The sequence below is a fragment of the Callithrix jacchus genome, chromosome 2 (assembly GCF_049354715.1).
Source record: "Callithrix jacchus isolate 240 chromosome 2, calJac240_pri, whole genome shotgun sequence".
Lineage (NCBI taxonomy): Eukaryota > Metazoa > Chordata > Mammalia > Primates > Cebidae > Callithrix > Callithrix jacchus.
Window position 1 is genome coordinate 101,007,596 of NC_133503.1, and position 22,958 is coordinate 101,030,553.

General features: G+C 35.3%; 1 protein-coding gene across 11 annotated transcripts in view; it reads right to left on the reverse strand.

The window, feature by feature from the left end:
* FER (FER tyrosine kinase) overlaps positions 1-22,958 on the reverse strand; it is a 530,899-nt gene that overhangs the window by 193,805 nt on the left and 314,136 nt on the right. For all 11 annotated transcript variants that reach the window (XR_013532179.1, XM_078365065.1, XM_078365066.1 and 8 more), the window contains 3 exons: positions 17,399-17,455; positions 4,008-4,123; positions 824-918 (listed from right to left, as the gene is read on the reverse strand). Coding sequence is in view for 10 of the 11 variants with exons in the window: in XM_078365065.1 (XP_078221191.1) it covers positions 824-918; positions 4,008-4,123; positions 17,399-17,455 (268 nt within the window). In the remaining variant the exon portion in view is untranslated. The remainder of the gene's footprint in view (positions 1-823; positions 919-4,007; positions 4,124-17,398; positions 17,456-22,958) is intronic.

Here is a 22,958-nt window from a genome sequence, read left to right on the forward strand (position 1 = left end):
TGTAAAGTTTATGAGATCAAATTTTACTTCTGATTGTATTTTCCATAATAGGAAGTTGACAATGGAAAAAAACTTTAAAACATACTATTCATATATCACTTCAAAGTTTTCTTTTTTTGTTGTCAAAAGTTGTTAACATAAAGGTGTTGAAAGTCACCAGAAATAAATATCAAGACATATTCCTAAACTAATCACCCTTTTGTGTGTCCACATATGAAAGAAGTTCATAATTCAAAAGTGACTCAAAGCATTGTGAGATTACTATATGTAACCATCCAAAAAGAGGTTGTGCAGGGTGCTGTGGCTCATGCCTGTAATCCCAGCACTTTAGGAGGCCAAGGCAGGAGAATCACATGAGCCCAGAAGTTCAAGATCAGCCTGAGCAACATAGTGAAACTCTCTCTCTACAAAAAAAAGTTATTGAAATTAATTTAAAAATTTAGAAGAGAGGTTGTGTGGAGACATACTGGTAAAATGAAATACAATGAACTAAATATAAGATACTACTATCACTGTTATAAAGTCTAAGTACACTGCTTTTGTCTAAAGAGTTTTTTGCACATAAAGATTATATATAACTGAATTCCATGTGTACCTACATTCTAATAATAAATCTGTCTTTTTAAAAAAGCAGTTGACATTTTCTAGAAAAGTATTCTAGCCTATAAGAATACTGAGTATAGGTACAGGCTCCTTTGTTATCTGGAAATGTTAAACAAAATCCTTGGAAAGTTTACAAGGAGAAATCAAAGACACTGGACATATAAAATCAATAAAACATGACATTAAAACGCCATCATGCAAAATTCTCAGATCACATTACCTGAAACTAGTTCCATAATGATGTAGACAGGCTGTCTTTGTGTGCAAACTCCTATAAGTTTGACAATATTGGGATGATCATACTGCTTGAGAATTCTAGATGAGAGGAAAGTACAAGAATAGTTATCATTTGAATAATAAATCATTAATTTATGATCACAAATAGTGTTTACAACTAGAATATTCTTGAATCATAATTCAGTTTTTAAAATTTCAATACAACCCAAATTATGATAAATTAGATGTATATAAACCAGTGAACTCTTCCCTCAGTAACTGCAGGAGACTGGTTGCAGGACCCCCATGGATACTAAAATCTATGCATGTTCAAGTCTCTTATACAAGATGGTGTGATATTTTTATATAACCTACATGTATCCTCTTGTATACTTTAAACCATCTTCAGATTACTTACAAGACCTAATATAATGTAAATGCTACATAAATAGTTGTTATACTGTATTGTTTGGAGAATGACAAGAAAAAAATCTGTACATGTTCAGTACAGATGCAATCATCAACTTTTTCCCCCTAATATTTTTGTTCTGTGGTTGATCAAATCCACAGACACAGAACTCATGGAGACAGAGGCTCAATCATTTGATACATATTGGCAACATAACATGGATGCAAATAAGTGAATTCTCCTTAATTTAATTAAATATTCTTTTCAAAATTATTACCTACTCTGAATGATTGACAACCAAGTAAAATAGGAATTAACTAGTTAATCTAAAACATATACAACTCCCTTCAAATTATACCATCTGGTTTTAGCCACTACCACAAAAGTATAGCTGAAAAGTATTAGTGGACCAAAAATTGTGAACTGCTGGGGTAGCATATATACATATAGTTTTAACATACTATAACATAAAATCATTTTTACATAAAATCATCGATTTTAAAACACATAAAATAAGAAATCATTTTATACTGGTAAATGCTACAGGTTAACCCTTTCATTGGATTTTGTAGTAAATACTTTCTAGATCAGCATCAATTTCAAAATGGTAGAAACAAAAGTTCTGAGAAGGTTGGCAAACAATTAATTGAATATTAGAGTTTCAACAGAGACTTCAGCTGAAGCAGAGTAGACTTTGCTTGGATAAGGACAAAATTTCATCAGAAGGCTATAAAAGGAGGGTAGACTGACTTGAAACCATGTCCCAAAGAGTTAAGAAAAAAATACACAACACAGCAATGACTAACAAAAATTATTGAGTTTGCAGAATAACACATAAAAAAAGAAACAACTTGCTCAATCACCGAAACTCCCGTTGTTTATAAAAAGAACTACCTGAAATCAGTTAGAACAAATATGGCCAACTGGCATCTGTGCAGAACAAGCTTGCTATCATCACAGCCTGAATTTCCACTGCATGGTTCAGACTAACTCCCCCTAGATTTGCACATATGAACCATGAGACTGCATGAAGAGATAACCATGTGTTGCTCATGCTGGTCTAGAACTTCTGAGCTCATGTGATTCTCCTGACTCGGCCTCCTAAAGTGCTGGGATTACAGGCATGAGCCACAGCACCCTGCACAACCTTTTTTTGGATGGTTATATATATTAATCTCACAATGCTTTGAGTCACTTTTGAATTATGAACTTCTTTCATATGTGGACACACAAAAGGGTGATTAGTTTAGGAATATGTCTTGATATTTATTTCTGGTGACTTTCAACACCTTTATGTTAACAACTTTTGACAACAAAAAAAGAAAACTTTGAAGTGATATATGAATAGTATGTTTTAAAGTTTTTTTTTCCAGACCTCCGATTTCCCTTCCACCAATCACTTAGTAAATTCAGAATCTATCCCCTCAACCTTTTCTAATAAAAATATTACTTTAAAATCTCCACAGGGAGACAGAAATTTGCACAAAGCAGCATGAACTCAGATAATATTAAATATCTAAATATATAGTTCTAGAGTCTACTAAAGGACATTTGGAAGTCTGCATGAATGTAAGTTTCATTTTTAACATAAAACTATCATTTCACCTATAAGAAAAAATTAAACTCTTTAGCTTGCAATAAAACAATCACAAGTTAGAATGCAAGAAATTTGAATATTTTTCAAATTATGTGAGACACAGCCTTTACCTTAATACTTATGAAGAACTAAAAAATAATAAGACTGTGAATTTCAGTTGTGTTAGTATGCCTTTTAGTTCACCATCAGAATTTCTTTTCTGACTTGCCAACAATGTACATGAAAAAGGTTTACCACTTTATTCTACAAATAATATTTTATAAATGCATCCAACTAGTTTAGCCATTGCTATTAGTATTCATTTAGATGATGAATTAGAAGATATACAACAAAATGCTCTATGCCGTGTAACTTATGAATAGTTCTCTCATTGCCATGACACTATTCTCCCATTGCACTTTCCTTTTAATAGACAAAATTGAATGGATCCAGGTATCCTCTTCCTTCCCCATCCATCCATCTGTCCATCAATTCATCCATGTGCCACCCACTTGTTCATTCAACTTGCTCTTTCCAAAGTGGCTTTCTATTTGTTTTGTGTTTTGTTATATAGACTCAAGTTTACTACTAACAGAAGAGTTTTAACTATGTGCAACATATGTGCAACATAGGTATCAAGTATTGTTTTCTAATATTTAGCTAATAATAAAAAAAAAGAGAACCAATCATCTTAGAAGATCAATTAGAAAGAAAAAAAACACGCTAACTTTAGAAGAAATGCCAGTTACTAAGCTGAAGAAGAAATATGAGGTCCTCCAAAATGAAACCTAACAGCTGAGAAAACAGAAGCAAGCAGTACTATCTAAGGATGGTAGGATAGATATAATTATATATTTAAATGTGTATGTAAGCTATACAGTTTATGTATATAATACAGTAACATTTTTATTATAAGCACAGTATTACATACATACATTTATGTATAAGTACGTGTGATGAAAGCAAAATATTATAATATTTTAAGAACTTAAATAATACTACTTTTTAATACCTGGTTCTTTGACTATGATTGCTGAATTGATCTGCAGACTATCACAAAAGCATAAACTTTTGGATTCCACATTGTAAAACTGCTTACCCCTACTACTTGAGCAAATCACAATTTAAGATGTCTTCAGACTTAAACTTTAACAAATCATTTACATAATAAATACATATTTTGTATCACTTTAAGTAACTCACTTGGCTTCTTGTAAAAATTTTATTTTCAGTTCCTGAGGAAGATCTTCTTTGCATGTTTTAACAGCAACAGCAGTTTTATCCTTTAACGTGCCCTTATATACTTCACCAAAATTTCCCTGAAAATAGAAATACAATCATTGTCTGGGGTAAATGACAGCAGATAAATCTTTGCCAAATACAAGAAAAGGTACCAAGGAGGAGGAGGTTCTTACCTAAATAAATGTCAATATCACCTGTGATGAACCAATTTCTATCAGTCATATGAACTTCTAACTTTACTCAATGGCTAGGACATATTTTGGCATAAAATGCTTGATTTTTACTGTATTTATTTTAGAAGAGAAGAAATTTTGAAGTCTATTTTTAAGAATTAAATTCAAAATATTACAGAGAAGATAAATAAGGCCAACATACTAGCACAACTGCTAATGCTGAGTATTCTCTTAGTCTTTTAACACTGCATATGTATTTTTTACACAGCTATAATCACATTATGCAAACATTTTATAATAAACTTTAATGCTATTGTTTAGCAAGAAATAAACAAACTAGAAGTCTGCTATACTTACTGAGTTTTAGAGCTCTAAGATGAATGTAACTCTTAAAGTTTAAAGTTCACAAGTTAAAATTTATACCTTGAACTACTGCTTATTAATAATTTAAAATTATTAGAATTAAAAAACCATTTTTTAAAAATTGCAATTCATGCTCTGGGGTATATGTGCACATCCTCTTTCCTGCAGGATTGTTGCATAGGTATATACATGCCATGGTGGTTTGCTGTCTCCATGGCATGTATATACCTACATCAGGCATTTCTCCCGGTATTATTCCTCCCCATCCTCTCCCACCCACTGTTCCTCTCCTCCACCCCCCACCTAGCCCAGTGAGTGTTGCTCTCTTCCCTGTGCCCAAGTGTTCTCATTGTTCATCACCCACCTATGAGTGAAAACATGTGGTGTTTGGTTTTCTGTTCTTGTGTCTATTTGCTGAGAATGATGGTTTCTAGATTTATCCATGTCTCTACAAAGGACACAAACTTGTCAATTTTTATGGCTGCATAATATTCCATGGTATATATGTGCCACATTTTCTTTTTCCAGTCTATCATTGATGGGCATTTGGGTTGGTTGCAGGTCTTTGCTATCGTAAACAGCGCCACAATGAACATACATGTGCATGTGTCTTTATAATAAAATGATTTATAATCCTTTGGGTATATACCCAGTAATGAGATTTAAAAAGAGTCTTATATTCAGTTTTTACTATTTAATCTAACAGTCAGATCAAATATTTATAAAACAATGGCCAATCACATTTTCATAAAAAGTAAACATACTTTAACAGTAAACATTCATAAATTTAAAAAACAAAAATTTGAGCTTCACATCATTATTCTCAAAAGATTGTCTTGTACCCACAATTATCAGATTATTTATTATATCAGAGATAGAACTCAGAGAAGATATTATTAATTTACATGATTACTGCTGGGCCTCCACTTACCTAAAACACTTACAATTCAGCTTGTCTAAAACTTACAGTTTTATTAATCAAAAGATTGTTCATGGCTATATTACTATTACTTTTTTCAGTTACTAGAACCATCACTTGCCTTGTAAATATTCAGCCCTTACCTTCATAATACTTTTTGTCTTACCCTTTGCATTTCAAAAAGGTTACCCTGATTTGGGATCTCAATTCTGTCACCTAAGCTGATCTTCAGTCCCTTACCTCTCCAATCCACCTACAACATTGCCGATTAATCTTTCCTAAGGAAAATGTTGATTATGCTACTGCTTTGCTTAAGAAACATTCTTTAATTACCTTCACTTTCTTAGCCTCAATATAGCTCCACATTATAACCCCCAACTGTTATATGTGTTCTGAACTCAAATATATAGTGATCCCTAAATATGTGTCATGCCTTTTCTACATTTTCCCTCTGTGGAAAACTCCCACCTCCAAATGGAAGGTGCTACCTCATCTTTAAGTCCATTTCTTATGACCCTCCTTCATGGAGACTTTCTTGATCTTCCCAAAATTATGTCCCCTATTCCTGAATATGCATCTCCTCATTGCCCTTTGTGTCTTTCTAATAGTTTCTGCCCTATTTTAAGTGGTATTGGTACATACTAGGCATTTGAAAAATTTAAATATTAATTTAGCAACCATTATCCAGAGAACGTAACTCTATCAGTGGTGATCAGGGGGACAAACTTCAAACACCAAGAAATGACTATATTTTCCCAGACTACGTCTTCTCTATCCAAAGAGGTAAGGAGGAAGCCCAGGACACTCATCACTCTGTATCATTCAATCATCATTCAACAAGAACCTTTGATTTAAAGGAGAGGTGAGGAACTGAATATGAGATCATCTTAGGTGCCAGAATTGAGATCCTGAATCAGAGTAACCTTTCTAAGACGTAAGGGATATGACAAAAAGTCATGAAGCATGATTTCATCTTTGCTGCTGCCCTTCAGTCCCTGAGGACAAATCTTATGTCCTTTGACTGTGTTTATGTCAGTCAGCATAGGATGACCTTGGTCCTACGTTAATCTTCATCTCTCCCTCTCTAGCCCTCTTAGATTCAGCATACTTCTAATTTAATCCTCCTTTCTCATCTATTCCCAACTTGCGTAGTGCCTTCTGGAATTCATAGTCCATCATCATCAAAATTATATTTTCAATCTATCCGTCGATCATTTCCTTTAATGTCTTCTTCTAACAAAATCCTGGCTCTCACTTGAGAAGATACAAATGCTGATGAACTTCCTATTGCCATCTAAACTTAAGTGATCAAGGAGTTTTCCAAGATGGCGCAGTAGGAACAACTCGGGATTACAGCTCTCATTGAAGGCTCAGAGGGTGAGTCCTAGTCGCATTTCCAGACAGATCTTTGTTGCCCACAGAACAGGGAAATTCCCAGGTGTAGGAAAATCACAGGAAGCCAGCACAGCCCTCTTGGCTTGCGCCTGCGGTTTAGGCCAGCGCCGCAGCGCAGCGGCACCCTGCACAAAACGTACTGATCTGGGTGCCCTGTTAAGCCGGCAATCTGAGATCTGGGAGGGCAGATTACCATATCCATCTGATTAAACGAAACTTGGACAGTGAGCCAGACAAGGAAATTCCTGGGAAGCGACATTTGAGCCGGTGCAGTGGGCCTCTGCATGGGAAATCACTCAGATCCCTGTGCCCTACCAGCAGGCGACTAAAACACCTGGGAGAGAGTCATCCGTTCAACTTAAAAAAAAAAAAAAAAAAAAAAAAGAGGGAGAAAGGGCTCTGAGGCAGGAAGCCAGCTGATCAGGCTCTGCAGGTCCCACCCACACAGGGACAAACAAAACGACGATTCTAAACGCTAGGGGTTCAGAGTTTCACTGCAGGCACAGCTGAATACAGGACAGTGCAGCTCCGTGGGGGAGGGGTGTCCGCCACTACCAAGGCATTCTGACCCTACTGAGGTACACACCCATTGCTGACACAGCCTGCCGTTGCCAAGGCAACTCGCCATAACAGAGAGACTCTGCCTACAGGGAGGAGCCCACAACAGCAGTGCGGAGCCCACAGCAGCAGAGACTGGAGTGGACCTCAGCAGTCCTACAGCAGAGGGGCTAGACTGTTAAAAGAAAAACTAAGTAACAGAAATACTTCAGCATCAACAATCTAGGTGTACACTCAGAGACCCAATCAAAAAGCCAGCAACTACTCAGATGACAGGTGGATAAATCCACAAAGATGGGAAGAAATCAGCACAAAAAGGAGGAAAACACCCAAAACCAAAACACCTCGCCTCCTACAAAGGACCAAAACTCCTCACCAGCAAGCGAACAAGGCTGGATGGAGAATGAGTGTAATGAAATGACGGAATCAGACTTCAGAAGGTGGATAATGAGAAACTTTTGTGAGCTAAAAGAACATGTTCTAAATCAACGGAAAGAAACTAAGAACCTTGAAAAAAGATTTGAAAAAAGATTCGAGGAAATGATAACAAGAATGAACAGCTTAGAGAGGACTATGAATGAATTGAAGGAGCTGAAAAACACAACACGAGAACTTCGTGAAGAATGCACAAGTTTCAACAGCCGAATTGACCAAGCAGAAGAAAGAGTATCAGAAGTCGAAGATCAACTCAAGAAAATTAAACGAGAAACCAAGATTAAAGAAAAAAGTGCAAAGAAGAATAAACAAAGTCTCCAAAAAATGTGGGACTATGTGAAGAGACCTAACCTACGTTTGATAGGTGTACCAGAATGTGACGAAGAGAATGAATCCAAGCTGGAAAATACTCTTCAGGACATCATCCAGGAAAATTTCCCCAACCTAGCAAGGCAGGCCAGTATTCAAGTCCAGGAAATACAGAGAACACCAAAAGAGAATTCCGCAAGAAGAACAACCCCAAGGCACATAATCGTCAGAATCACCAGGGTTGAAATGAAGGAGAAAATATTAAGAGCAGCCAGAGAGAAAGGTCGGGTCACCCACAAAGGGAAGCCCATCAGACTCACAGCAGATCTCTCGGCAGAAACTCTACAAGCCAGAAGAGAGTGGGGGCCAATATTCAACATCCTTAAAGAAAAGAACTTTCAACCCAGAATCTCATATCCAGCCAAACTGAGCTTCATAAGTGAAGGAAAAATAAAATCCTTGGCAAACAAGCAAGGACTCAGAGATTTTGTCACCACCAGGCCTGCTTTACAAGAGCTCCTGAAAGAGGCACTATACATAGAAAGGAACAACCAGTACCAGCCATTCCAAAAACATACCAAATGGTAAAGAACATCAACAAAAAGAAGAATCTGCATCAACTAACAGGCAAAACAGCCAGCTAGCATCAAAATGGCAGTAGCAAATTCACACATAACAATATTAACCCTAAATGTAAATGGACTAAATGCACCAATCAAAAGACACAGACTGGCAAACTGGATAAAAATCCAAAACCCATCAGTGTGCTGTATCCAGGAAACCCATGCATATGCAAGGATACACAAAGGCGCAAAATAAAGGGATGGAGGAAGATTTACCAAGCAAAGGGAGAGAAAAAAAAGCTGGAGTTGCAATTCTCATCTCTGATAAAATAGACTTGAAAGAAACAAAGATCCAAAGAGACAAAGAAGGTCATTACATAATGGTAAAAGGATTGATACAACAAGAAGAGCTAACGATCCTAAATATATATGGACCCAATACAGGATCACCCAGATATATAAGGCAAGTTCTTAACGACTTACAAAGAGACTTAGACTCCCACACAATCATAGTGGGAGACTTTAACACTCCACTGTCAATATTAGACAGATCAACCAGACAGAAAATTAACAAGGATATCCAGGGCTTGAACTCAGACCTGGAGCAAGCAAACCTGATAGACATTTACAGAACTCTCCACCCCAAAACCACAGAATATACATTCTTCTCAGCACCACATCACACCTACTCTAAAATTGACCACATAGGAAGTAAAGCACTCCTCAACAAATGCAAAACACTGAAATAATAACAAACAGTTTCAGACCATAGCGCAATCAAGTTAGAAATCAGGATTCAGAAACTAACTCAGAACCACACAGGTTCATGGAAACTGAACAAATGGCTCTTGAATGTTGACTGGATAAACAATGAAATGAAGGCAGAAATTAAGAAGTTCTTCGAAACCAACAAGAATGAAGACACAACATACCAGAATCTCTGGGACACATTTAAAGCAGTCTCTAGAGGAAAATATATAGCAATAAGTGCCCACATGAGAAGAGTGGAGAGATCCAAAATTGACACACTATCGTCAAAATGGAAAGACCTAGAGGAGCAAGATCAAAAAAACTCAAAACCTAGCAGAGGACAAGAAATAACTAAGATCAGAGCAGAACTGAAGGAGATAGAGACACGAAAAAAACCTTCAAAAAATCAATATATCCAAGAGCTGGTTTTTTGAAAAGATCAACAAAATAGACAGACCACTAGCCAGACTGATAAAAAAGAAAAGAGAGAACAACCAAATAGATGCAATAAAAAATGATAAAGGGGAAATCACCACAGATTCCACAGAAATTCAAACCATCATCAGATAATACTACAAACAACTCTATGCACATAAACTAGTAAACCTAGAAGAAATGGATAAATTCCTCGATATCTGTGTCCTCCCAGGTCTAAACCAGGAGGAAGCCGAAACTATGAATAGACCAAGAACAAGGTCTGAAGTCGAGGCAGCAATTAAGAGCCTACCACACAAAAAAAGCCCAGGTCTAGATGGGTTCACAGCTGAATTCTACCAGACACACAAAGAGGAGCTGGTACCATTCCTTCTGAAACTATTCCAAATAATCCAAAAAGAGGGAATCCTTCCCAAATCATTTTATGAGACCAACATCATCCTGATATCAAAACCCAGCAGAGACTCAACAAGAAAAGAAAACTTCAGGCCGATATCCATGATGAACACAGATGCAAAAATCTTCAATAAAATACTGGCAAGCCGATTGCAACAGCACATCAAAAAGCTTATCCACCATGATCAAGTAGGATTCTTCCCGGGGATGCAAGGCTGGTTCAACATACGCAAGTCTATAAACGTAATTCACCACATAAACAGAACCAAAACCAAAACCACGTAATTATCTCAATTGATACAGAGAAGGCATTTGACAAAATTCAACAGCCCTTTATGCTAAAAACCCTCAATAAACTCAGTATTGATGGAACGTATCTCAAAGTAATAAAAGCTAATTACGACAAACCAACAGCCAATATCATACTTAATGGACAAAAACTGGAAGCATTCCCTTTGAAATCTGGCACTAGACAAGGATGCCCTCTCACCACTCCTATTCAATATAGTACTGGAAGTTCGAGCCAGAACAATCAGGAAAGAAAAAGAAACAAAGGGTATTCAAACAGGAAAGGAGAAAGCCAAATTGTCTCTATTTGCAGATGACATGATAGTATACCTAGAAGACCCCATCGCCTCAGCCCAAAAACTCCTGAAACTGATAAGCAACTTCAGCAAAGTCTCAGGATATAAAACCAATGTGCAAAAATCACAAGCATTCCTATACACCAATAACAGACTTAAAGAGAGCCAAATCAAGAACAAACTGCCATTCACAATTGCTACAAAAACAATAAAATACCTAGGAATACAACTTACAAAGAAAGTAAGGGACCTCTCCAAGGAAAACTACAAACCACTGCTCAACGAAATAAGAGAGGAAACAAACAGATGGAGAAACATTCCATGTTCATGGTTAGGAAGAATCAATATCGTGAAAATGGCTATACTGCCCAAAGTAATTTACAGAATCAACGCTATCCCCATCAAGCTACCATTGACTTTCTTCACAGAACTCGAAAAATCTACCATGAACTTCATATGGAACCAAAAGAGAGCCCGCATAGCCAAGTCAATTCTAAGCAAAAAGAACACAGCAGGAGGCATCACACTACCAAACTTCAAACTATATTACAAGGCTATAGTAATCAAAACAGCATGGTACTGGTACCAAAACAGAGATCTAGACCAATGGAACAGAACAGAGGCACTGGAGGCAACACAACATATCTACAACCATACAATCTTTGATAAACCTGAAAAAAACAAGCAATGGGGAAAGGATTCCCTGTTTAATAAATGGTGTTGGGAAAACTGGCTAGCCATGTGCAGAAAGCAGAAACTGGACCCCTTCCTGACACCTTACACTAATATTAACTCCAGATGGATTAAAAACTTAGACATAAGACCTGGCACCATAAAAACCCTAGAAGAAAATCTAGGCAAAACCATTCAGGACATAGGAGTAGGCAAGGACTTCATGACCAAAACACCAAAAGCATGGGCAATAAAAGCCAAAATAGACAAATGGGACCTAATCAAACTCCACAGTTTCTGCATGGCAAAAGAAAACAGTCACTAGAGTGAATTGGCAACCAACAGAATGGGAAAAAATTTTTGCGGTTTACCCATCTGACAAAGGGCTGATATCAAGAATTTACAAAGAACTCAAACAGATTTACAAGAAAAAAACAAACAAGCCCATGCAAAAATGGGAAAAGGATATGAACAGACACTTTACAAAAGAAGACATACATGAGGCCAACAAACGTATGAAAAAATGCTCATCATCACTGGTCATTAGAGATATGCAAATCAAAACCACATTGAGATACCATCTCACGCCAGTTAGAATGGCGATCATTAAAAAATCTGGAGACAACAGATGCTGGAGAGGATGTGGAGAAATAGGAATACTTTTACACTGTTGGTGGGAGTGTAAATTAGTTCAACCATTGTGGAAGACAGTGTGGGATTCCTCAAGGCCTTAGAAATAGAAATTCCATTTGACCCAGCATTCCCATTAATAGGTATATATCCAAAGGAGTATAAATCATTCTACTATAAGGACACATGCACATGTATGTTCATTGCAGCACTGTTTACAATAGCCAAGACCTGGAACCAACCCAAATGCCCATCGATGATAGATTGGACTGGGAAAATGTGGCACATATACACCATAGAATACTATGCAGCAATCAAAAATGATGAGTTTGTGTCCTTTGTAAGGACATGGATGAAACTGGAGAACATCATTCTCAGCAAACTGACACAAGAACAGAAAATGAAATACCACATATTCTCATTCATAAGCGGGTGAGGAAAAATGGGAACACATGGACACAGGGAAGGGAGTACTACACATCGAGGTCTTTTGGGGGGAATGGGGAGGGACAGCGTCAGGGGAACTGGGGAGGGATAGCCTGGAGAGAAATGCCAAATGTGGGTGAGGGGCAAGAAGGCAGCAAAACACACTGCCATGTGTGTACCTATGCAACTATTTTGCACGTTCTGCACATGTACCCCAAAACCTAAAATGCAATAAAAAATATATAAATAAATAAACTTAAGTGATTACTTATTTTCCCCACATATAATGCAACCACAGTCCTGCAGGTAGCAGGACTGTGTTCTATTAATATTAATACAGTGTTCTATTACCTACTTATCACTTGCTTTAAACCATTCTCTCTCCCACATTCTGATAACTCTCAGCTTTGAAAATATGGCACTCTATTATAGTATCCACTATTCCTCATTCTGGTTGTCAACTACTGATTTGAAAATATTTTGCTTATTGATAGTTTGCTTATTGATAGCTTATTGATAGTTTGAGCCCTTGGGTCACTGTCAGTCTACCCAGTGTCCAATTTCTTTATAATTTCAACAGACACTGAAAGGGCCTTCCAATGATTGAAACTCTCAGTTTCTTCAGAGTCTCTCCTCCAATTATCTTGCACTAGAATATATTTTCTAGGGTCATATCTTAAACTCTGCCACACTGTTAATGCAAATCCTCTATAACATCTGTCTCATTCATCTCATCTTCTGGTTGGCTTCTATCTTTCTAGCTCCCTTCCTCTTCGTTTTTGGAGTACTTATCCAGACTTCAAAAGTCCTTTGACTTTATAGGAACTGCCAGTCTTTAGGTTCTATCACTTATTACATCACTTTCTTATTATATTCTCCTCCTTCTGTATTCCACCTTAAATTCCATGGTCAGTAATTATATCTGCCTTCCCATACACTCTCAATTTCTTTGCTTCTTTGTTAATCTGTAAAACTCCCTTAGGAAATCTATAAGTCTGATTAAATCCAAAACTCCACCTACTCTGCACCTATGAAGCCAATATGGCTCAAGAAAAAACATAATCATGCAGATTAACTTTAAATTCATGAACACAAACTCTTAGGAGGCCCTTAATGCTACTCAATAATCATATTACATTTCTTTAGACCATTCACACTCCCAGTTTTCTGGATGACTGCTTCTCTTCTATTCTCTTTTCAAATCTCCCGTCCTCATTCTTAGCTGATGCTTTTGCTCCCTACTTCAAGAACTGAAGTAATGTAAAAAGAACTTTGGGCTCCTGCCCCTATACTGACCCACCTACCAATCTTCCCCCACTGTTATAAAAAGTGAACTACTGTGTTTCTATTAAGGTCAAAACTCCATTGTGAACTAAACTGCATCCCCTCTTACCTACTCAAGGATGATGTTCTAGCAATTTTCATCTCTCTCTTAAATCATGAATTTTCACTAGATCATTCCGAACTGCAAACTCGTATGCTATTATTTTTCTCAAGTTAAATATTAAGAATGACAAAACACAAATCATTCTCTTGAAACTACCAGCCCACATCTCTGATGTCTTTTGCAGCAAAATTTCGAAGAATTACATCTTTGCTATCTCTAATTCTTTCCTCTCATTCCTCTTAAATCCATTCCAATCTAGCTTTCACCTAAAGCATCCCAAGGAAACTGCATAGCTAAGTCACTAGTGATCTCCTCATTGCTGAATCCCATCTTGTTTGACTTCTCAGTATCATCTGACACCAATGATCACTCTCTTCCTTAGTATATACTTTCTCCTCTCGGCTTCCAAGGCATCATATCTCCTGGTGCCTTTCTAATTGGCTGCTCTTTTCAAACTCCTTTGAGGATTGTTCTCTTTCCCCTACCTCTTAATGTTCAAGTGAGCCAGGCTCAATCCTTGATCCTCTTTTCTTCATCTAGACTCACTCCATTGTTGAATCCATCTAATTGTATTAAGTAACATCTATACACTAACAACTACCAGATTTGTACTTTTGATTCGGACCTCTCTTCTCCAACTCCAGACCTGATACCCAGTAGTTTCCATCATCCCCACTTGGAAGTCTAATAGAAAATACATCTAAAACTGAACACCTAATCTCATTTCCTGAAATCTTTTACATTTGGAACTGATGTCTTTCTCTAATGCTCCACATACAGAATCCATCAGGATATTCAATTGGTTCAATTTCAAAAAATACATCCAGAAATCATCACTTCATACCATCTCCATTGCCATCATCTTAATCTAGCATCATTACCTTTTAGTCAGGTAAGTTCAAGTGCCTCTTAACCTTTTATCAACATATTTTAACCACAACTCCCAGAGTGACTTTTTAAAAAAGATCGTGCCATTCCTCCACTCAGAATTGCCCACCAGCTCTCCAGGTCATTCATAATCAAAGCAAGTCATTACAATGACTTACAAGGCCTATGTAATCTATACCCTCATTATCTTACAGACTTCCTCTCTTATCATATAACCCCTTACTTCCTCTGTTACAACCAAAATGCCTCCCTTGCACCTCAAACAAATTTTGCATTGGCTGTTTACTCTGCCTAGAACCGTCTTCCCTCAGATATCCACAAGGCTAATTTTCCCACCTTCAAGTTTTTATTCAAAAGTAAACGTAAGATAATCAGGTTTATCTGGGTTTCCTACTAAAAACTGCAACTACAACTAGTTATGCTCCCAATCTGTCCATTTCTCACAGGACTTAGCTCCCTCTAACATTGTAAAATTTACCTACTTATTATGCTTATTGTTTATCTTCTCCTCCTAGATAGAATACTAAGTTCCATAAGAGAAAGAATTCCTGGCTACTTGCTCGTTGATACTGTAAAATGTCCCTAGAAGAGTGCATCACACATAGAAGGATTCAACAAACACTGGATGATTGAATATTTATTGAAAACCAACTATCAAGTATAGCTGCACCTGATACTGTATATTAAGTACATTCTACCAAAAAAAACAGTGCTGAATTGAAACACACACACACACAACTCAGAGTTCCTACCACTACCTTATACTATAACTACACTCCAAAGTCTCTAACAATAGAAACCATGGCTAATTGTCTTAATTACCCAGGCACTTTTAAGCAGTATACTGTAAATAATTATTTTAAATAGGCAGTGAAAAACATTAAATAATGATTTTCTTATACTTAAAAATATTAGCTGAAATTAAGCTACACACTGCCTCAAAGTCATAGTCTTTTAATAAATTCATTGAGGCTGACATATTACTTGTCACTGAGAAAATAATTATTCTTTGAAAGAGTCTTACTAAGGAGCTAAATTCCTCCTAATACTTTATAGTATAAACCAAACACAAAAATAATAGAAATATTTCTCTTTAAAAATATTTTTTCCATAGTACTACAAAGTTTGTCCTTCTCAACACATTCTGCCTTTATTTCAGTAAATGCTTTTGTTTTATAATTTTGTTTTACTATTCAATTGTATCATGGAAATTAATCTTTGTAATAATTTTTGGCCCCATCACTGCTATTGAGTTACCTAGAGCAAGGGAAAGAAGAAATATTTCCTTACGGATGAGGAAAGAAACCCAGAGTAAATAATATAAGAGTCACTGCTTTTAGCTTGAGGTTCTTTAGAATTTACTTAATATATATGCCAATAAAAATCTGCTTTCCCATAACAATATGATGCTTCCATTTGGGAAAGGTATTTTAAAATAGTAAGTAATAAGAATGCTGCAAACTAGATTATTTCAACAAGATTTACTTTCTCAGAGATTTTTTTTTTAATAGGGGGAAATAGCCAATTCATCAAATTTACATTTAAATAAAAAAATAATCATTTATCTAAAATGTTGACCTTTAATTAAGTTCAGTCCTAATCACTCTTATGTTAGCTTTTCCTAAATGTATAGATTCTATACTAGTTTTTTGTATCACATCATGAAGCTAAACTGAATTAAAACTTTTATGTATTAACAGAAACATCACTAATTAAGTCATTTACCAAAAAATGAATACCTATTCATTGGAACTCAATTATAAATAAAACTATTTTTAATAAAATTCAAATAGTCCATTTGGTTATTTCTCAAATATCTGCCATTATTGTTAAATATCATATACTTGACTATGGCCTGTGAGTTCAAAGAAACTTCCAACTATATTGGAAGAAAAGGGATTTTATTATATATAGTTGCCTTCTCTGATTAATAGAAGTAGTTATAAAATTAACATTTATATTGAAACAAGTGTCTTGTCTACATTTTTAGATTGCAGTATGTCCAGTGTTGTTACATACTGTAATTCTACATACAATCCTGAAATTGTATGTAGAGGCAGTACTCATTTTTTTCTGAACTGTCACATGTAACCAGAAACAAATGGAACAAGACTATTGAGTATTTACTTAAACTCTTATTATCTCACTGTTTCTTTTCAAATCTCCATTCACTAGTTTAGACTTTACTGCACACTGTAATAAAATCATTATGATTTTTGGTCCTTCCAGGGGAAAAAACACATATAATGTTTTTAAAAGTTAAGAATCATCCTTAAACCTTTCAAAGACTTTCACACATCTATTTCAGAAAGCATCACAATATTGATAACAGATAAAGTATTGTGTTCTAGTTAATGTGTAATGTGCCTTGTGGCAATATAAGAAAAGCTTTGAAGAAAATGAAAAAAATCTATAGTCTTCACAATCAATATAGAGACTTCTGGTTATTTAGCTCAGTTGATTACATACCTTGCCCAGTAATTCTCCCAATGTGACATCTTCATGATTGAGAATCCATTTCTTGTCCTACAGCAAAGAATAAGAACAGTTTTTTAGTACAAGCCAGGGTACACTTCTTGAAGTTGCATTTGAGCCAGTGGAAAATAGACCTAAAGGGACATTTCATTCAGATCATTCAATCAACAGCACACTAAGAAATTACAACCCCAAGATGTTATAAAACAAATTTAAGAAATGATACTACACAATAGGATATTAAAGAATACATTAAAGCAAAATTCTATCAGAAATCTCAGCTTCTGAAATGACAGTATCCCTGTAATTAGAACATAGCATGCACTTTCCACCAACCGTAAAGTTTATGTGATGCTATTATATGTCATTTCAAAAAGCTGTCATAAGTACATGAGGGAGTTTGATCTTAAAATGCAAAATTTTCAGTTGTCATTTAATCTTACAAATTATTTTTCTCCTTAAATCATATTACTAAGAGTTAATTTTTCCACATATAAATGGGCCATGAGTTATAGCTGTCTATGACACTTCATATAGTCCCATATCATTCCCAAGTAATTTCCTGTGGTATAATAAGGCAACAAACATCAATTACAATATTACTAGAGTGCATAAGCCCTGTGATACAAACATATCATTGGAAAAGAGTATTCATTATCTGATCTCAAGCACTGATTACTACCTAGAGAACATTTTATCATCTAAAAAAAAAAAAAAACTATGAAACCCCTAATACCATAATGTAAGAAAAAATGTGTTTATGGCTGGCATTTTGGCTCATGCCTATAATCCCAGCACTTTGGCAGTCCAAAGTGGGCAAATCATGAGGTCAGGAGTTCAACACCAGCCTGGCCAAAATGGTGAAACCCTGTCTCTAGTAAAAATGCAAAAATTAGCTGGGCGTGGTGGCAGGTGCCTGTAATTCCAGCTAACTGGAACTGTAACTCTGGGAGGCTAAGGCAGGAGAATCATTTGAACCCAGGAGGTGGAGTTTTCACTGAGCCGAGATTGCACCATTGCACTCCAGTCTGGGTGACAGGGCCAGACTCCATCTCAAAGAAAAAAAAAAGAAAATTTATTAATGGAGGAAGGAAAAAGGAATAAAGTAAGAGAAAAGGAGGAGAGGAATAGAAAGGAAAGAAAGAGAGGAAGGGAAGAAAAAAAAAAAGGAGGGAAGTAGGAAGGAGGAGGCAGAGGAATAGTATCCTGGGTAATACACTTTATTTATGAGTTAGGTTGCTTATTAATGTTAGTTAGTTTCCCCCATAGCAAAGACAGATTGAAATGCAGTCATGATCTATGAGTTGTAACAAGTAATCAGACTTTAAGTAAATATCCATCCTAACTATGACTTTAAAGTGTCCTGGACAGTTATTTGAAGTGCTTTACCTTCTGAAATACCATGTGGCAAACATTCAACCAACACTCTCTGTTAGGTCAACAAAGGGACAACACAGATTTTAATACAATTGTTTATAAGCACAGTTTTTCTACCTAAAGTTAATGCTATAAGGATCCTGGAAGAAAACTTAGGAGGATAACCTCATGACAAAGTGGGTAAGCAAAGGTTTCTCAGAAAAGCACACACACACACAAAAAAATTAAAAACATTTATTCAAAAGTATCATTTAAAAAACAAAAAGACAAACTACAACCTAGGAGAACATTTTTGCAATACTGAATTTCTATCTGATAAAGCATTTCTATGAAAAACACATAAAAAAACTCATATTTCAATAACAAAACAAAGAACCCAGCTCAAGAAATTGTGTAAAAAAAGTTAAGAAAAGATGGACAAATAGCCAGTAAGAACATAAAAATATGCTTAACATCATTAGTCATCAGTGATATACAAATACAAGTCATAGTAAGATGGTACTTCGTACCCATTAGGATACTAAACTTAAAAAGACTATAAATATCAAGAGATTGTGAGGATGTGGAGCAATTGGAATCTTCATGTATTGCTGGAGAAAATGCAAAAGCATACAGCCATTTGGGAAAATAATTTGGAAGTTTCTCATAATGTTAAACATACACATCTTATGACTCAAATTGCTCTCTTAGATATTTAAAAAAGATAAATGAAAACATACATCCACAAAAAGATTGATCAAAAAATCAATCTTTGAAGCAGGTCTATTTATAATAGCCAAAAACTAGAAACAACTCGGATATCCATCAAAAAGAAAACTGATAAAAAACATTTTGGTATATTCATAAACTGATTACTATTCAGCAATAAAAAGGAACTTATTACAGATGCATACGACAACAGAGCACTTGCAAATCATTTTGCTGAGCTAATAAATCTAGACAAACTTTACGTATGTAGATACTAATTCCATTTACATAAAATTCTAGAGGAGGACAATTAATCTATAATGCTAGATATCATAGAAATGGTTGCTTGGGGCAGGAGTTGAGAAAGACTGACTGCAAAAGGTAAAGAAGCAACTGTAGGGGGGTGGTTATAAGAATGTCCAATTTCTTGGTATTTCATTGAACTACGTATTTAAAACCTCTGAAATTTTATTTTATATAAATTACATATTCAGAAGTTCATTTTTTAATAAAAAATAAAAAAGCTGTACTTTCCATTTGAGTAGCAGTTCTGGGGTTTAATTCTCTACCCCATACCATATATATATATATAATACCCTATATATATTTTTTATATATATATTTATATATATATAAAATAAATATTATTCTTCAAAGAGTGTCATCTGGCAGTCAGGAAAGTAATTTTAAGGTTGCAAACTGGTTCTTGAATAGCTTTTCCACTTTAGACAATGATAACCTAGACGGTTCAGCCCAATCCTTGTACTGCAATCCACTGAAAAAACAGGATGAAATTTAAAAACAAAACAAAAACACAAAAAGAAAAAACAACCAAACAAAGAAAATCCCTGAACATCCATTTCAAGGAACTAGAAAGCTACTAAAATAGTGCAGTACTGAGAGACTAAAGTTAGGTTAAGAAGAGAAGTCATGTCAAGGATTTATGGGCTACTTTTACCCTTGAGTGCATTTGGTCATTGTAAAAGCAGAAGCCAATAGGTTAAAAAATACAGAGAGAGTTCAGGGCCTGCAAGAAGAGGCTCTTATAAAACACCCTAGGCTTTTAATAAATCCCAAACATACCACACTGTGGTATAAAAAGTAACCTGGAAATGAAAAGAAGTAAGCCTACCTTCTAAACATATCCAGCATGGATTAAACCAAATTATGGATTGCCAAACTAAGCCTACAGATCAAACTGGCTCTGTTTCTAATTAAAATACAAATGAACAAACAAAAAATGAATAGAAAATAAAGATATTTTCAGATGAAGAAAGCCTAAAAGGATGTAGGTAAAACCAAAACTAAACATAGTCCTACCTTGTTTAACTTTCACAATAACTCTGTATGAGGAAACTTTAACAAAGTAGGTCTATTTCAATTACTTTCTGCTTTTCTGTATGCTCTTGATAACCCTTGGTGAAACTGAGAACTAAACTACTGGAATGTTCGAAAGTTATGGAGTAATGTTAGTCCATAATGCCTGAAATGTCAGGTCAAAATGAACTAGGTTGTTAGCACGTTTAAAGCAAACATAAAGCTTCATTCTATACACGTGGTGCCTGGTTTGGGGCCTCACCATGGTTGGTCATCTAACAGGTATGTGATCAGCTCCTGGTAAGAACTTTGGACTCCAAAACTTAAATGGGATTTCCTGAGCAACAGTGTCTACAAACACATGGCCCTGCAGTTTATACAGAGAAGGAGACATACCAATACAATTCCTGCCATAAACAGTGCAAGAAAACCTCTTTGACCTAGCTTTTGCTGTTCCTATATGAGTCCTTTGTGATAATAAATCCTAGCCTTGAGTATAACTTTATATTAACTTATATGAGCCTTTCTAGTGAATCACTGAACTTGTGAGTGTTAGTAGGACTATCAAGCCAGGACTCTGAGGTTTCTGAGACACAGGCTACTCTGACAGCAAATGGCAGAAACAATGTTTGAACTCTATCTGTCTGACTCTAAACTTACGTCCTTTCTAACAAATTAAACTGTTACCCAAAAGAGAGTAATTTATTTAAAGCAATGCATATGATTCTTTCAAGTTCAGAGATAATGAAGCAATCAATTTTAACTGAAAAACAATGAGTTACAAATTCTATTTCACGTTCCAAGTTCTAGCCCTAACAGATTTTTCAACTTATGATTTACATACTTTGTTTGTTATTTCTATGCAAATAAATTACAGATTGCTCTTCATTCACTGCATCATTAGATTATAATCTAAAGCTTTGCATTTTGCACATTCACAATTTTTGTGTCAAAAAATAAAATCACAAAAAGCTTTACAGTTGGAATCAAGTATGTCTTAACATAACTGTCAGATTTATGAGTTAATTTCGTATAACCTTTATGGAATCTGTAACTAAAAAAAATGACTCATACTTTGGTCTCTTTACCACTTATTTCCACTAGATAAATGATAAATATTGCATTTTCCCACAATAACTCTGTACCATATTTTCTATAAAATATAAAATCACTTAAAAATAAGGTTTCAACAAAATTAATCATTAATATAGTACTTTTCAATAAAAACACTATGTTCTTGTAAATCCCACATTTCTATACAAGTAGATATGATAGTAAGCGAAAGCTATAAAAATAACTGAAAATAAAATCTACAGCTTTAAAATGTTAAAACCTAAATCTTAGAATTTTGTCTCACAAATGTAGTCATTTTAAATAAAGTAAGTAAGTAGCAAACAAGCAACATTTCCTTTGTTTACCTGAAGACAACCAGCAGTCTGCCCAGGCTGCAGGGGACTAATTGTGCTTCTTGTTGGACTGCCACAGGGTACAGATGGTCATTATTTGTTATGTCAATCAACTCCTGCCAAATCTCTTTGGATGGGTGTGAATTTCCTCCTAAAGTTATCCCTTTAAAGAGCTTTATGGGGCAAAGGGAAATATTTGAAATTTGATCTCAAGTAGGTAAGTCAGAGTGATTAGAAGTGTGACTTAAATGAACACTTCCCTTTGATTCACAGTTCTCCAGGAAGAATGCCCACCAAAAGAAAATAGTACTAATTGTAAAGAACAATCTTATTTTATTCCTGTGTATCTTCCCAACATTCAAAACTCAAATAGAAGTTCTTGCTTCCACATGACTAAGTTATATTTTTAATTCGATATTTTCATTTTTAAATCATTGTTTTCTATAAATAATTCTACCTTAAATATAGGCCAGTTCACTAGCACAGTAATACAAACTATTTCTCAGCAAGAGTCAATGTAGTGCAGGTTCAACATGCGAATTTATTAGCAAAAATATTGGAAATATAAGCTTTGTCCATACCCTGGTCAAGGGGATAGTGGTAATTATCCAGTGTAATAGTTTGAAAGAAAGAAAAAAAAAGCAAAATTTAAATACAGACCTAAAAAAAATTATCATTTCACTACAAAGATTTAATACTTGTATCCAATGAATTTCTAAACATATTGACAACATGATATTTAGGAGTTAATGTACAAAGACCAACAC